The sequence below is a fragment of the Chelonia mydas genome, chromosome 9 (genome assembly GCF_015237465.2).
Source record: "Chelonia mydas isolate rCheMyd1 chromosome 9, rCheMyd1.pri.v2, whole genome shotgun sequence".
Classification (NCBI taxonomy): domain Eukaryota; kingdom Metazoa; phylum Chordata; order Testudines; family Cheloniidae; genus Chelonia; species Chelonia mydas.
Genome location: NC_057855.1, coordinates 54837473 through 54853563, shown reverse-complemented (window position 1 = coordinate 54853563; position 16091 = coordinate 54837473). Strand labels below are relative to the sequence as shown.

General features: G+C 47.1%; 1 protein-coding gene across 1 annotated transcript in view; it reads right to left on the bottom strand.

Moving 5' to 3' along the window:
* Nucleotides 1–1729: 1729 nt before the first annotated feature.
* Nucleotides 1730–16091, bottom strand: part of PASK (PAS domain containing serine/threonine kinase) — a 54457-nt gene continuing 40095 nt past the window's right edge. Inside the window, 2 exon segments of the mRNA XM_043522484.1 lie at nt 1730–3984; nt 4813–4959. Coding sequence (XP_043378419.1) covers nt 3803–3984; nt 4813–4959 — 329 coding nt within the window. The 3' untranslated portion in view covers nt 1730–3802.

Genomic DNA, 16091 nt, shown 5'->3' with positions numbered 1-16091 from the left:
CCCTCACGTGCATAGTTCACCACACAATTAATTATGGAGGGAATGAAGTGAGCAGCATTAACACATCCTTCACCCACACTGCTCCCTACACACCATTCACACTGCAGACCCCCAACTTCATTCCCCAAACCCCTATCACCACCCCAGAGGAGAGAATGAGGGAACTTCAGGACCACAGTTGGGGGAGATGGAGCAGAAAGTGGTTCAACATGAAGTCCTTTCCTGGGCAGCCCTGATCTACGGGGAATCAGAAGAGAGGAATTGTTGTGTTCTCTTCGACAAGGCACTGCCATCTGGAAGCAGGTGTGATTGCCAGCTCTGTATGCAGGTTGGCAGATGCTTTCGATTGGAAATCAGAGGAGACAGGGAAAACATCCAAACAGCTTGGGAGGTAGAAAAATAGGATTGAGAGGTGGCTGTGCATGCAGTTTATGGAAGTGAGGGCAAAAGCCTACCCATCCAGTATTCCTAGGCAATCTCCCATCCAAATACTAACCAGGCCCAATCCTGCTTGACTTCTGAGACCAGACAAGATCAGGGACATTCAAAGTGGTATGGCCATAGATGGTCTTAGCTCTAACTCTTCCATTTTTCAGCTCCAACACAGCTGCTTTTCTACTATCCTCATAGCTGACTTTGCATAGTACATGGCTACACATACACTACACCGCACCCTCCTCATTCATGCACAACTTACTCTTTTTCCATAACTTTTGAACTTTCCTCTTTCAAGCAGCAATTGAACATCAAGTGGAGCTTTGCAGGGTTTTTTCAGCTCTTTGTTAAATTTGACCTGCAAAGGAAACTACAAGAAACAATAAGTAAGCATGGCCAGAAATTCTTCATGAGTCTGACCTGGCCAGTACTGAGGGTATATCTGAGCCAGAGTATAACATCTTTTATGAAGGTCATCAGAAATCAATGCAGCAATATTAATATGCGACCAATATCTATAAACATAGTAGCCACATTACACATAGCCTCGTTTGAATGGCCAAGTTGAATGTTCCCTAATGAGGGTTTTTGAACCAAAGGCAGTCCAACCTCAGTGTCGTGCTCAGGCTAAAAGTTTAACCCTCTTATTTGTGGACTTCTGAGCAGTTCAGAGTGCTCAGAACAAAGTCACACATGACAAAGATGACAACTGGAACTGAGAGCTTTTTGTTTCTTTAATCTTTTAGGTAGTCTTGGAAAAAAGATTATAAATCTAGAAATTCAGATCTATCCTACCCAGTTTTTCCTGGCAGAGTCTATAGATGACTAGAGAACTATTAAGTTTATGACATCACAGATACCAAGTGGAATTATGGTTGAATTGAGAGGGGAAGTAATTTTTATTCTGCATGTTTCAACATTTGTATTTTGGTTAAAACCAGGCTCTCTGTTAGAAGGAAGAAAAAAATCTCAAACCTTAAATTTAACATCTCGGGTCCCTACAAATTAAGGGCTAAAAGCTTCCAAGCGAGGAGCCAGTGGAGTTCTCTGGCAAAAAGAGGAAAGAGAAGACCAGGCTTAATTTTTATTTATTTATTTATTTATTATTTTATTTTATTTCTCTCTCTCTCTCCCCCCCTCTCCCTCTCTCTCTCTCTCTCTCTCTCTATATATATATATAGAATCTCTCTATCTATCTATCTATCTTTATTTATTTATTTTTAAAGGAAACAAGCCTTTCATTGTAAGTCAACAGTTCACACAGCAACACAAGTGAAAGACACAACCAAAGAGATACTTTAAGAACTAAAATGTTTATTCTGTTCACTTTTAGGAAACAGTGAAACAGCACAATTTGGATAAAAACATAGCAAATAAAAATATATTGCAAAAAACTAAACAGGGTGTTAAAAATCCTTCACTTTGCATTTTAAGCTGTAATCCACGCAGTAGAATTAAGAGACACACACTGGCTATAGGATTTTCCTGAAGAAACCTTTTAGATGCAGCTGCAGTCAGTGTAAACAGAGTGATTTTGCTACAGGAGAACAAGGTTCAAGTGAGGTTTCTCTCTTGTACCCTTTCATTTGTGTGCACATCTTGTGTGCGCATCTGTCCAGAATTGTTCAAACCTGCAGCATCATACATGAAACATCTATTAGTGAGGGCAGCTATACAGAGTTCAGTGAGCAAGCCAGTCCCATAACACTGGAATTATGTACTGCAATACAGCATCAACAAATACGTATTTAGATGTATAAATCCTGTTACTGCCCTGGGCTTTTGTATCCAATTCCACACACAGTGCACTAAAATCAGGTCCTTTAAATACTCTCTCTCGCTCTTTTATCTACGGAATGACAGCTCCTGGGAGGATGGAGGGGAGAAGGTATAAGTGAGATTTTGCAGCACAGCCAAAATCTGGGAGGTCACTCTGAGGAAGTGTGACCTAGACCTAGACAAAAAATTAAAAGAGAATTAAGAAAAAAGTCTAGTTCAGTAAAAGACTCAACTGATAGAGTTATATTATTGAGGCCCCTGTGCCATTTGCCCTAGACAAAGCCATTCATGCAGTCTCTTTTCAGCGTGTGCACCCACCACCTTGTTTACAGAGCAATAAACAAGCATTCAGGTTTGATTTGATTTTGTGATGCAGCACGGATCACTCGACAAACCAAGCTGCATTTCTGAAATCCTTAAACCAAGATTTACAAGAGAACTACAAAACAAGTAAGTCAATTTCTAAGCTTGACATCTCAGTCTGTCGAGAGAAAAGCACCACCACACGCCCATATTCCTGAACCAAGTGCTATTAAACAGAGAAACAAAGTCAAAACCAACTGACCACACTGGGGTTTTCTACTGTATGTTTCTTTCAATATGGATTCTGTCAAAATCCAAGCCCCTTGAAAAAGGGGCTGACTCAGCTTCCCACTGCCATTACAGCGACAGAGGATGATGATCAGCTGGGGTACTTTCCATCCTCAGCTTCAATCAGCAAACATTAGGACTCCAGATTCTAGACGTGAATGAGCTAAGCAACAGATAGTAGCAAAAGTAGTCTTTCCATTTGCAAGAGAATGCTTGCCTCAAACCACATTCTAACAATTGCTGCAGGAAGGCTCGTCCGCAACCACTGTGCCAAGCCTCGTTCACAAGAATAGAATTTCAACCAGAGTCCCAACTCTTGGGAAGAGCGCATGCCCTGCAGTCTCCTGGCCTGAGCTAATTTTACTTCCAAACAGCTACTGGTGGGAGTGTTGCAGTTTCAGATAAGCCGAGGTTTGGGCCAGACCGGAAACTGTATCTGAGTGTGTGGTGGTCTCCTGAATAGGACTCAATTTTATACTAGGAAGACAAATCCTAAAGTCAGATGGGTAAGTGTACTGCTGGATTCTGTTTCATTAACACGATAGACGTCTCAGGCTCACAGGACCTGTCCAGATGAAGTGCTGATGGTTCAAGGACAGCAAGAAAAGAAAGGCACATTTGGATCCAGTCAGTGATAGGGATATCCAGAAAAGCTCATCTGGAGAAAGTGAAAAGCTTCTTCATTTAAGAGTCTAGAATGGATCAGCCTGAAGTCAAAGATTGGCTCTTTCACGTCACTATCAAACCCCTTCACATCACAGGCCTCTGTTACAGTAAGCACATGAAGCAATGGTGTACCAGTGGAGAGATTTCTCTCAACGGTGAGCAACTCCTGTCTTCTAGTACCGAAGGTTGATCTGTCTGTTAAAACAGAAGTGCTTAATGTGAAGCTTCTTTTAGTTCTTGGGAGGACAGTAATTGCTGTCCAGATGACGACTAGGGAGCTGTTCTCCAGCAGGTGGGGAAATCTGCAATATGCGTCCTCTGCATGTCAGTCCTAACACCGAAGACAGGCCAACAGATCTTGTTCCAAAGCAGTGGCTGTTCCTTCCAGTTGGGGATCTATGAGCTCACTGTCACAGGCATCATGGCTCAGTCTCTGCTCACTCTGCAACCAAAGAGCTGGTTGGCTGGCTCTGCAGCTGTGCTCAATACAGTGATTTCTGAAATTATTGCTTTCTGAGGAGGAAGAAAAACAAAGGGTGGAACAGGAATTTAGGGATGAGCCATAAACACTGTTTATCAGCCAGCATGTACATAGGTGATGAGTTTTTCTTTTCCCTGGGGGTGCTCTACCCCACTCGGCCCTAAATACACACCCCTACTCCACCCTTCCCCAAGGCTCCGCCTCTTCCTGCCCCCACTCCTCCCCTCACCCAAAGCCCCATCCCACTCCGCCTCTTTTCACCCCCTCCTCTGTCCCCTCCGTGAGGCCCCTGCCCGCTCGCTGCCCTCCCAGCAAGCCTCACCACCAGCCGCCAAACAGCTGTGGCTGGTGGGTGCTGAACACCCACTATTTTTTTTTTCCTTGGATGCTCCAATCCTGGAGCACCCATGGAATCGGCACCTATGAACATGGATCTCAAACACAGGTGCACAGATTCCAGAAACTAAGCCTTAATCTGCAGTCAGGAAGCAGGCAGGAGCCAAATCTCTGTAAGAACTAAGGTCTATCTTAAAGCACTGCCAACTGACATGGCCTAGTTATTAGAGCTGTACTAATACCAGCTATGATTCTAGTTATATGAGCTTCCCCACTACACTATCTTCTCTATGCCAGCCAAGATTCCACTAACATGATGACTGTACCTAGTCTGCACCATTTAGGATTTCACTGGCAAGTGTTTAGCAGAAGTCCATCTATCAACAGCAGCCATATTTGAGACAATCACAAGAGTAACCTCCACACAACTCCTATTCACATTTCCACCTCCTCTTGAAAATCTTATTCAAAAGATACTTTGGGGGGAGGTGGGGAAAGGAGTCATTTTCAGAACAATGTCTTACCTGGCCTGGCCGAGACATACACCTCTTCCCACGTATAATTAGCCAAGTTCACAGGCTGCAGCACCCAAGGATCCTCTATTAGGTTTTCCAGGGTTGTGCGCTGCTCTGGAGCAGCTTGCAGGAGCCCAGACACCAGAACCATCAGAGCTGAGCAAAAAAATATATATATATATATATATATTATATATACACACACATACATACACACACACATAAAGTTAGAGACAATAATAGGTGTGGCTTTGTCTTTGTCCTAGGTGATGTCTACACTGCGCAACTTAGAGTGGCACAGCTGTGCCGCTAAAGCCTTGCTGCTATAAGGCGTGCAGTGTAGCCGTTCGTTGTCAGCAGGAGAGCTCTCCCGCCAACAAAGTGCTGTCCACACCCACACTTTTTCTCGTTAAAACTTTTCTGGTCATGAGGGTGTTTTTCCTCACGCCCCTGACTGATAAAAGTTTTAACAACAAAAGTGCAGTGTAAACACAACCCTAGTTACTCTGACACTGCTGTACAAGGTCACTAGGCACACTAAGGAAAACATACAGTGGAAAACCTGGCAAGTTTCTGCACAGTAAAGCAGCTTTCTGTCTTGTAACTCCGAAGGTGTACACACTGCCAAGCCACTTAGCGTGCAGAAACTGTGCAGTTGCAGTGCTGTAAAAAAACCCACCCCGACGAGAGGCACATAGCTTTCTGCGATGGGGTACAGCACCACAATGCCAGTGTAGACCCCCCTGGTCGATTACAGCACTGCGATTGGCCTCCGGGAGGTGTCCCACAATGCCAGTTCTTGCCTCTCTGGTCATCGGTTTGAACTCTACTGCCCTGCCCTCAGGTGACCAACCATCATCCCCACCGTGTAAATTCCTTTGGAATTTTGAAAGTCTCCTTCCTGTTTGCTTGGTGATGCATGCAGTGGTCTCAGCGCATCTTTCCAGATGGCCATGCCTGCTCCATGCACCAGGCAATCCCCTTCTTGGAGCAATGCCGAGCTGCTGGACCGCATCAGCATTTGAGGAGAGGAGGCTGTGCAGTCCCAGCTGTGCTCCAGCCGTAGCAATTATGATACCTAAGGACAGATTTCACGTTGCATGACAGAAAGGGGCCATGACAGACATACTGCAGTGCAGGGTCAAAGTGAAGGAGTTGCGGAATGCTTACCACAAGGTGCAGGAGGCAAACCGCCGCTCTGCTGCTGCACCCACGAGCTGCCGGTTCTACAAAGAACTGGACGTGATACTCGGCAGTGACCCCACCTCCACTGCAAAGGCTACTGTGGATACTTTGGTGGCTCGCATACCAGTCGACCGAGCCAGTAGGAGGAAATCTTGGATGAGGATGTGGAGGGGGACCAGAGGCAGAGAATGACTCGGAGGACAGCGATGCATGCCTCTGGGAGCTCTTTTCTACCCCAGAGGAGGCTAGCCAGTCACAGCTGTCAGATCTTGGAGAAGCGCGAACAGGAAAGGAGGCCCATGGTAAGTGGATTTGATTTTGGAAACCGCTGAAGTCTGTAGCAGTGCATGGGATTCTTCCATCTTAAGTGCAGGACTCTGTACTTGTTCTTGTTGAACCTCAGATTTCTTTTGGCCCAATCCTCTAATTTGTCTAAGCACAGCTGATCGCCTGCCATATTTACTATTCTTTCTACACATCAGGATGGTTTCTTCCTGCAACCTCAATAAGGATTGGAGAAAACCCTCCCTTGATTCCCTGCTCAGCCTCAGCAGCAAGATATCTTCCATAATGAACACAGCCTGTGGAAAATGTGGGGACAGGAATGATTATCAGGCTCCCTCTACAGTGCTGACTCTCCCGAAGAGCCATGTGCCCAGTATACAGTAGGGTCCGGGAACACTAATTTACCCTGCCCCTGAGGCTACTCACCATTTTGGGGTTTTTTTGGCTCATGTGTGCTTGCCTGGGGTCAGCCAATTAGTGACAGGTATGTGAATAGTGGCTGTATTTTAAATCACTGTATCAATGTTCTGTGTGTTGCAAACAATACTGCTTCTGTAAAATGTTGCGTTTTGGCTTCACAGAGATGACCTTGGGAGCCCAGCCTCCCTCTTTATCGCTGGCTGAACAGCTGAGCAGAATTAGAAAGAGGCCACAAAAAACTAAAGAGGACTTTCTGCATGATGTTATGATGCACTCCGCGGACAAAAAACAGGAATTGAAGGAGTTGCGGAACAGCGAGAAGAGAGACCGAAAGGAGAACGCGGCAGATCAGAATGAAGCCACGGAGCAGCTCTTAAAGATTATGGAGCGCCAAGCAGACATGCTTCAGGCACGTACTGTACTGTGATACTAGCACTGGAAACCCAGCAGCTCCGCGCCTGCCCTCCCCTGCAGCTGCTGTCACAAAACTCTCTCTCATGAGTCCCCCAGATGCCTCCAACTCTGATCAACTTCCTGGCTCCAGTCTGTACCCACGGCATTCCATTCCTCCCTCATCACAGTCCAGCACTACGGACTCCCAGTACCCACTGCACTCAGCACTCATCCCTCTGCAGTTTGGCCCTGCTAAAGTACAGTACCCGCTGCACTGTACTCCAAAAGGAGAAAGTTGGTTATGATCCCTGGACATACACAAATCTTTAACCGTCCCGGGACCCCACCTCCTCCTGTGACCTTCCCTTCCCCGATACCCCTCAGTGCTGATGTGGTTTTTTTTGTTTGACTCTCTCCTCTGGTTGTTGTTTTTTAATGAAAGAACTGTGTTCGTTTGAAAGCAATCTTTATTCTATTAATTGAAAGGAAACAGAGCCCTGCAAAGCAACAGACAACTATCTTAAGCCTTCATATTGCATCGTCTGCATCAATCACCTCCTAGCATTACAAGCACTGCACTCCCAAGCATAGCAACAAATATTAGTGGCTTTCAGCTTCAAATTGCTGCCTCAAGGCATCCCTGATCCTTATGGCCCTGTGCTGCGCCCCTCTAATAGCCCTGATTTCTGGCTGTTCAAATTCAGCCTCCAGGCACTGAGCCTCAGCAGTACAGCCTTGAGTGAAGCTTTCATCCTTCCCTTCACAAATATTATGGAGACTACAGCATGCGGCTATAAGCATAGAAATGTTGTCATCAGCCAGGTCCAGCTTCCCATATAGACAGCGCCAGCGGGCCTTTAAACAGCCAAAAGCACACTCAGTCATTCTGCACTTGCTCAGCCTGTTGTTGAACTGCTCCTTACAGCTGTCAAGGTGCCCCACATATGGCTTCATAAGCCATGGCATTAAGAGGTAGGCGGGGCGTCTCCCAGGATCACAATGGGCATTTCAACTTCTCATTCAACTTCTGGTCCAGAAAGAAAGTCCCTGAATGCAGCTTCCTGAACAGGCCAGTGCACTGAAAGATGTGTGCATCATACATCTCTCCAGCCCAGCTTCCGTTAATGTCTGTGAAACACCCATGGTGATCCACAAGCACCAGGAGAACCACTGAGAAATACCCCTTCCGATTAATGTACTCGGTGGCTAGGTGGTTTGGTGCCAGAATTGGAATGTGTGTGCCATCTATCGCCCCTCCGCAGTTAGGGAAGCCCATTTGTGCAAAGCCATCTGGAATGTCACGCACGTTGCCCAGAGTCATGGTCTTTCAGAGTGGGATGCGATTAATGGCCCTGCACTCTTCCATCAACACGAGTCCAATGGTTAGACTTTCCCACTCCGTCAGTAGGAGTCTGGAGTAGCCAGCTTCCACAGTGCAATCGCCACATACTTCTCCAACTGCAAGGCAGCTCTCATTCGCGTGTCCTTGCGCCACAGGGCTGGGGCGAGCTCACCACACAGTCCCATGAATGTGGCTTTCCGCATCTGAAAGTTCTGTAGCCACGGCTAGTCATCCCAGATGTGCATGATGATGTGATCCCACCACTCAGTGCTTGTTTCCCGAGCCCAAAAGCAGCGTTCCACTGTGGTCAGTACCTCCGTGAATGCCACAAGCAATTTCGTGTCACAGCTACTATGCGTGGCGAGATCAACGTTGCACTCCTCTTGCCTTTGTAGTTTAAGGAATAACTCCACTGCCACTCATGACGTGTTAGAGCGAGCAGCATACCCGTCAACAGTGTGGGATCCATTCCTGCAGACCAAAGAGGCAGAGTGCACAGTACACAAACCGTTTAAGATGGTGCCAAATGCGGAGGGAAACACAGGGATTGCTGGAATGCGAAGCAATGCATCACAGGGCATTGGGACAGGACCCAGGATGCCCCACGACCCCATCTGCCTTCCCACAACTCTTAGCGGCAGAAGAGGAAGAGATGCTCTATGGGATAGCTGCCCAGAGTGCACCATTCCAAATACCGCAACTGTGAACTCGCTATTGCACAGGCAGTTAACAGTGTGAACACACAATAGCGGTTTCCCTTCAGTGCTCTCTGAGCGGCGCTGTAACTCTGTCAGTGTAGACATACCCTTAGTAAATTAGGTTCAATACCCATAAGTAGGTAAAATTGTAACCCCAGATCCCTCCAGCCCTTCTGCTTTACTGTCAGGATTTCTCTGGCTGTGTTTACTTGGCTTGGAGAATGATTTAAGCCTTCCACATTGTGTAAATAGCGAACTGAAAAGAGGTAAGACACGGCGGGGGGGGCGAGGGGGGGGGGAGAAGAGATAGAAAGAAACAGACAGACAGACAGACTATGCATGGAAGACTTTTTTTGGACACCATTCCTTTCACAACTTTGGTGCCCCTCGTGGGCACCCACCCACTCCAAAACCAGTCCTTTTGTAGACATTCTTAAATGAGGTCTTGTGTTTGTTTTTCTTTTCAGGGCATATACCAGTGGCTTAGGGAAAACACCAGGAAATTCCTAACTGCAAAGCTATAGAGGCTTTTTATGGGACTACAAGACTCCTAAGATCACCTGCAGAGAGGTTGCTGAGGAAAGATGCATCAACCCACCACATGCTTGTTCTCTTCAACACCTCCACCAGGAAGCAAGATGAAAAATATCTTTCTTTTAGTGCAGATCATGAAACAAATTCTGAAGCTACAAATGCAAGCAAACACCCTCCCCATTCCTAAGGGCCCCACTGAGGCGAGGAAGTTACCAGCAAGATCTCTTAAGACAACAATACTGGTTGGCAATGGTTAAATCAAGGAATTATGATGTGATTGGAAAAACAGACTTGGTGGGATAACTCACATGACTGGAGTACCATCATGGATGGATATAAACTGTTCAGGAAGGACCGGCAGGGCAGAAAAGGTGGGGGAGTTGCATTTACGTAAGAGAGCAGTATTACTGCTCAGAGCTCCAGTATGAAACTGCAGAAAAACCTGAGAGTCTCTGGATTAAGTTTAGAAGTGTGAGCAACAAGGGTGATGTCGTGGTGGGAGCCTGCTATAGACCACCAGACCAGGAGGGATGAGGCTTTCTTCAGGCAACTAACAAAAGTTACTAGATCACAGGCCCTGGTTCTCATGTGGGACTTCAAACACCCCAATATCTGCTGGGAGAGCAATACAGCAGTACACAGACAATCCAGGAAGTTTTTGGAAAGTGTAGGGGACAATTTCCTGGTGCAAGTGCTGGAGGAACCAACAAGGGGCACAGCTCTTCTTGACCTGCTGCTCACAAGAAGGGAAGAATTAGTAGGGGAAGCAAAAAGTGGATGGAAACCTGGGAGGCAGTGACCATGAGATGGTCAAGTTCAGGATCCTGACACAAGGAAGAAAGAAGAGCAGCAGAATACAGACCCTGGACTTCAGAAAAGCAGACTTTGACTCCCTCAGGGAACTGATGGGCAGTATCCCCTGGGAGACCAACATGAGGGGGAAAGGAGTCCAGGAGAGCCGGCTGTATTTTAAAGAATCCTTATTGAGGTTACAGGGACAAACCAACCCGATGTGTAGAAAGAATAGTAAATATGGCAGGCGTCCAGCTTGGCTTAACAGTGAAATTCTTGCTGATCTTAAACACAAAAAAGAAGCTGACAAGAAGTGGAAGATTGGACAAATGACCAGGGAAGAGTATAAAAATATTGCTTAGGCATGCAGCAATGAAATCAGGAAGGCCAAATCACACCTGGAGTTGCAGCTAGCAAGAGATGTTAAGAGTAACAAGAAGGGTTTCTACAGGTATGTTAAACAGCAAGAAGAAAGTCAAGGAAAGTGTGGGCCCCTTACTGAATGAGGGAGGCAACCTAGTTACAGAGGATGTGGAAAAAGCTAATGTTCTCAATGCTTTTTTTGCCTGTCTTCACGAACAAGGTCAGCTCCCAGACTACTGCACTGGGCAGCGCAGTGTGGGGAGGAGGTGACCAGTCCTCTGTGAAGAAAGAAGTGGTTCGGGACTATTTAGAAAAGCTGGACAAGCACAACTCCATGGGGTCGGATGCACTGCATCCGAGGGTGCTAAAGGAGTTGGCAGATGTGATTGCAGAACCATTGGCCATTATCTTTGAAAACTCATGGCGATTGGGGGAAGTCCCAGATGATTGGAAAAAAGCTAATGTAGTGCCCATCTTTAAAAAGGGAAAGAAGGATGATCCTGCGAACTACAGGCCAGTCAGCCTCACCTCAGTACTAAAGGAATCAATTCTGAAGCACTTAGAGGAGAGGAAAGTGATCAGAAACAGTCAGCACGGATTCACCAAGAGCAAGTCATGCCTGACTAACTTAATTGCCTTCCATGATGAGATAACTGGCTCTGTGGATGAGGGGAAAGCAGTGGATGTGTTATTCCTTGACTTTAGGAAAGGTTTTGATATGGTCTCCCACAGTGTTCTTGCCAGCAAGTTAAAGTAGTATGGGCTGGATGAATGGATTATAAGGTGGATAGAAAGCTGGCTAGATCGTCAGGCTTAACGGGTAGTGATCAATGGCTCCATGTCTAGTTGGCAGCCGGTATCAAGTGGAGTGCCCCAAGGGGCCAGTTTTGTTCAATATCTTCATAAATGATCTGGAGGATGGTGTGGATTGCACCCTCAGCAAGTTTGCAGATGACACTAAACTGGGAGAAGTGATAGATACACGCTGGAGGGTAGGGGTAGGATACAGAGGGTGTAACGATGCTGGTTCTGATGGGACCCAACTGAGAGTGCCAATTTAGGACAAATTGCTTAAAGCAGGGCAGTTACAGCCCAAGGCTGGGGTTTCTATGCACACCAAGGCAAACAAAACCAGCCAGACAGAGAGGACTTTGGTTTTACCCCACTGGATAACCACAAGTCACACAAGCAATTTCCTTAGACACTCCAGTTTCCCAGTATCACCACCAGTGCCACTCATTATGGGGACAAATGGCTATGAAAACCAATATCCCAGTAAAAGAAAAGAAGTTCTCTCGATCCCAAAGGACCAAGCCCCAAACCCACGTCAATATACAAATCAGATCTTACCCACAAATCACGTTGTTGCCAATCCTTTAGAACAGTGGTCTCCAAAGTGGGGTGCGCAAGACCATCCCTGGGGGTGCTCGGCAGAAGGAGTGCCACCGAAGGAGTGCCGCTGGCATGGCGGCAGCAGCGCTCCTGGACCTTTGATTCCTCGGCGGCACACCGGCGGCAGCTCGGCTCTCCCCGCTCCATCTTCGGCGGCACGCCTGCAGCAGCTCCTCTTTTTTTTTTTTTTTTTTGCTTCCCTAGAGCTGGCCCTAGGGGTGTGCAATCCAAAAAGTTTGGAGACCACTGCTTTAGAATCTAAAGGTTTATTCATAATAGGAAAAAGATATAGATGAGAGCTAAAATTGGTTAAATGGAATCAATTACATACAGTAATGGCAAAGTTCTTGGTTCAGGCTTGTAGCAGTGATGAAATAAGCCGCAGATTCAAATCAAGTCTCTGGAGTACATCCACAGCTGGGATGGGTCATTCAGTCCTTTGTTTAGAGCTTCAGTTTGTATCAAAGACCCTTCAGAGATATGAAGCAGGATTCAAGACAAGATGGAGATGAGGCATCAGCCTTTTATAGTCATTTCCAGGTGTAAGAACACCTCTTTGTTATTACTGTGGAAAATTACAGCAAAATGGAGTTTGGAGTTATATGGGCAAGTCACATGTCCATGCATGACTCAGTTCTTTACAGGTGGCAGCCATTGCTTACATGCTACCTTGTACGTCCCCAGGAAGACTTCTTATGTGGATTGGAGTCTTCCAAGATCCATTGTCAGTTAAGTTCCACTGAATGCATCCGATGAAGTGAGCTGTAGCTCACGAAAGCTTATGCTCAAATAAATTTGTTAGTCTCTAAGGTGCCACAAGTACTCCTTTTCTTTTTGTCAGTTAAGTGTTTCTTGATTAGGCACTTACTTGCACATTCCTTTCTCAAGACGCTGACCAAATGCTTTACCAAGGCTATGTCTACACTACAAAATTAGGTCGAATTTATAGAAGTTGATTTTTTAGAAATTGATTTTATACAGTCCATTGTGTGTGTCCCCACTTAAGACCATTAAGTCAGCGGAGTATGTCCACAGTACTGAGGCTAGCGTTGACTTCCGGAGCGTTGCACTGTGGGTAGCTATCCCACAGTCTCCACCACCCATTGGAATTCTGGGTTGAGATCCCAATGCCTGATGGGGCAAAAAACATTGTCGCGGATGGTTCTGGGTACATGTCGTCAGGCCCTCCCTTCCCTCCATGAAAGCAACGGCAGTTTATCATTTCGCGACTTTTTTCCTGGGTTACCCGTGCAGACGCCATACCACGGCAAGCATGGAGCCCGCTCAGCTCACCATCACCGTACGTCTCCTGGGTGCTGGCAGACGCAGGACTGCGTTGCTACACAGCAGCAGCTCATTGCCTTGTGGCAGCAGATGGTGCATTACGACTGGTATCTGTCCTCGTCGTCTCCTGGGTGCTCTTGGCTGGCCTCGGTGAGGTCGGTCGGGGCGCCTGGGCGGACATGGGTGCTCCTGGCAGACCTTGGTGAGATCTGTCAGGGGTGCCTGGACATAAATGGGAGTGACTCAGGTCATTCTCTTCTTTAAGTTTTGTCTAATGGAGATTCAGTCTTGCCTGGAATATCAGCAGAGCGATAGCTCTGTGGTTTGAGCACTAGCCTGCTAAAACCAGGGTTGTAAATTCAATCCTTGAGGGGGCCATTCTGCATCAGGCTGCTCTCCCAGCCAGCAGCACTGTGAGCACCCAGGAGACGATGACAGCTAGCAGTCGTACTGTACTGTCTGCTGCCAGCCTACCCTGTGCTCCTCCCTCCGTGAAAGCAATGGCCGACAATCGTTTCATGCCTTTTTCTGTGCGGGCGCCATATTGCTGTCAGCATCATCATCCACCCACCGCTTCCACTGCCACTCTGCTCTCGCCATACCACGGCAAGCATGGAGCCTACTCAGATCACCACGGCAGTTATGACCATTCTAAACACCACGCGCATTATCCAGCAGTATATGAAGAACCAGAACCTGCAAAAGCAGGTGAGTAGGCAACAGCAGAGCGGTGAGGAGAGTAATAAGGACATGGACACAGACTTCTCTCAAAGTACGAGCCCCAGCAATGTGGACATCTTGGTGGTAATGGGGCAGGTTCATGCTGTGGAACGCCAATTCTGGGCCTGGGAAACAAGCACAGACTGGTGGGACCGCATAGTGTTGCGGGTCTGGGACGATTCCCAATGGCTGTGAAACTTTTGCATGCGTAAGGGCACTTTCATGGAACTTTGTGATTTGCTTTCCCCTGCCCTGAAGCACAAGAATACCAAAATGAGAGCAGCCCTCACAGTTCACACGTGACTGGTGATAGCCCTCTGGAAGCTTGCAATGCCAGACAGCTACCAGTCAGTCGGGAATCAATTTGGAGTGGGCAAATCTACTGTGGGGGCTGCTGTGATCCAAGTAGACAACGCAATCACTGAGCTGCTGCTACCAAGGGTAGTGACTCTGGGAAACATGCAGGTCATAGTGGATGGCTTTGCTGCAATGGGATTCCCTAACTGCGGTGGGGCCATAGACGGAACCCATATCCCTATCTTGGCACTGGAGCACCAAGGCAGCGAGTACATAAACCTAAAGGGGTACTTTTCAATGGTGCTGCAAGCACTGGTGGATCACAAGGGACATTTCACCAACATCAACGTGGGATGGCTGGGAAAGGTACAGGATGCTTGCATCTTCAGGAACTCTGGTCTGTTTCAACAGCTGCAGCAAGGGACTTTCTTCCCAGACCAGAAAATAACTGTTGGAGATGTTGAAATGCCTATAGTTATCCTTGGGGACCCAGCCTACCCCTTAATGGCTTGGCTCATGAAGCCATACACAGGCACCCTGGACAGTAGTCGGGACCTATTCAACTATAGGCTGAGCAAGTGCAGAATGGTGGTAGAATGTGCCTTTGGATGTTTAAAAGCGCGCTGGCCCAGTTTACTGACTTGTTCAGATCTCATCGAAACCAATATTCCATTGTTATTACTGCTTGCTGTGCACTCCACAATCTTTGTGAGAGTAAGGGGGAGACTCTGTTTTCACTAACAAGGTCAGCTCCCAGACTGCTGCGCTGGGCATCACAAAATGGGGAAGAGATGGCCAGCCCTCTGTGGAGATAGAGGTGGTTAGGGACTATTTAGAAAAGCTGGACGTGCACAAGTCCATGGGGCCGGACGAGTTGCATCCGAGAGTGCTGAAGGAATTGGCGGCTGTGATTGCAGAGCCCTTGGCCATTATCTTTGAAAACTCGGGGCGAACGGGGGAAGTCCCGGATGACTGGAAAAAGGCTAATGTAGTGCCAATCTTTAAAAAAGGGAAGAAGGAGGATCCTGGGAACTACAGGCCAGTCAGCCTCACCTCAGTCCCTGGAAAAATCATGGAGCAGGTCCTCAAAGAATCAATCCTGAAGCACTTACATGAGAGGAAAGTGATCAGGAACAGTCAGCATGGATTCACCAAGGGAAGGTCATGCCTGACTAATCTAATTGCCTTTTATGATGAGATTACTGGTTCTGTGGATGAAGGGAAAGCAGTGGATGTATTGTTTCTTGACTTTAGCAAAGCTTTTGACACGGTCTCCCACAGTATTCTTGTCAGCAAGTTAAGGAAGTATGGGCTGGATGAATGCACTATAAGGTGGGTAGAAAGCTGGCTAGACTGTCGGGCTCAACGGGTAGTGATCAATGGCTCCATGTCTAGTTGGCAGCCGGTGTCAAGTGGAGTGCCCCAGGGGTCGGTCCTGGGGCCGGTTTTGTTCAATATCTTCATAAATGATCTGGAGGATGGTGTGGATTGCACTCTCAGCAAATTTGCGGATGATACTAAACTGGGAGGAGTGGTAGATACGCTGGAGGGTAGGGATAGGATACAGAAGGACCTAGACAAAT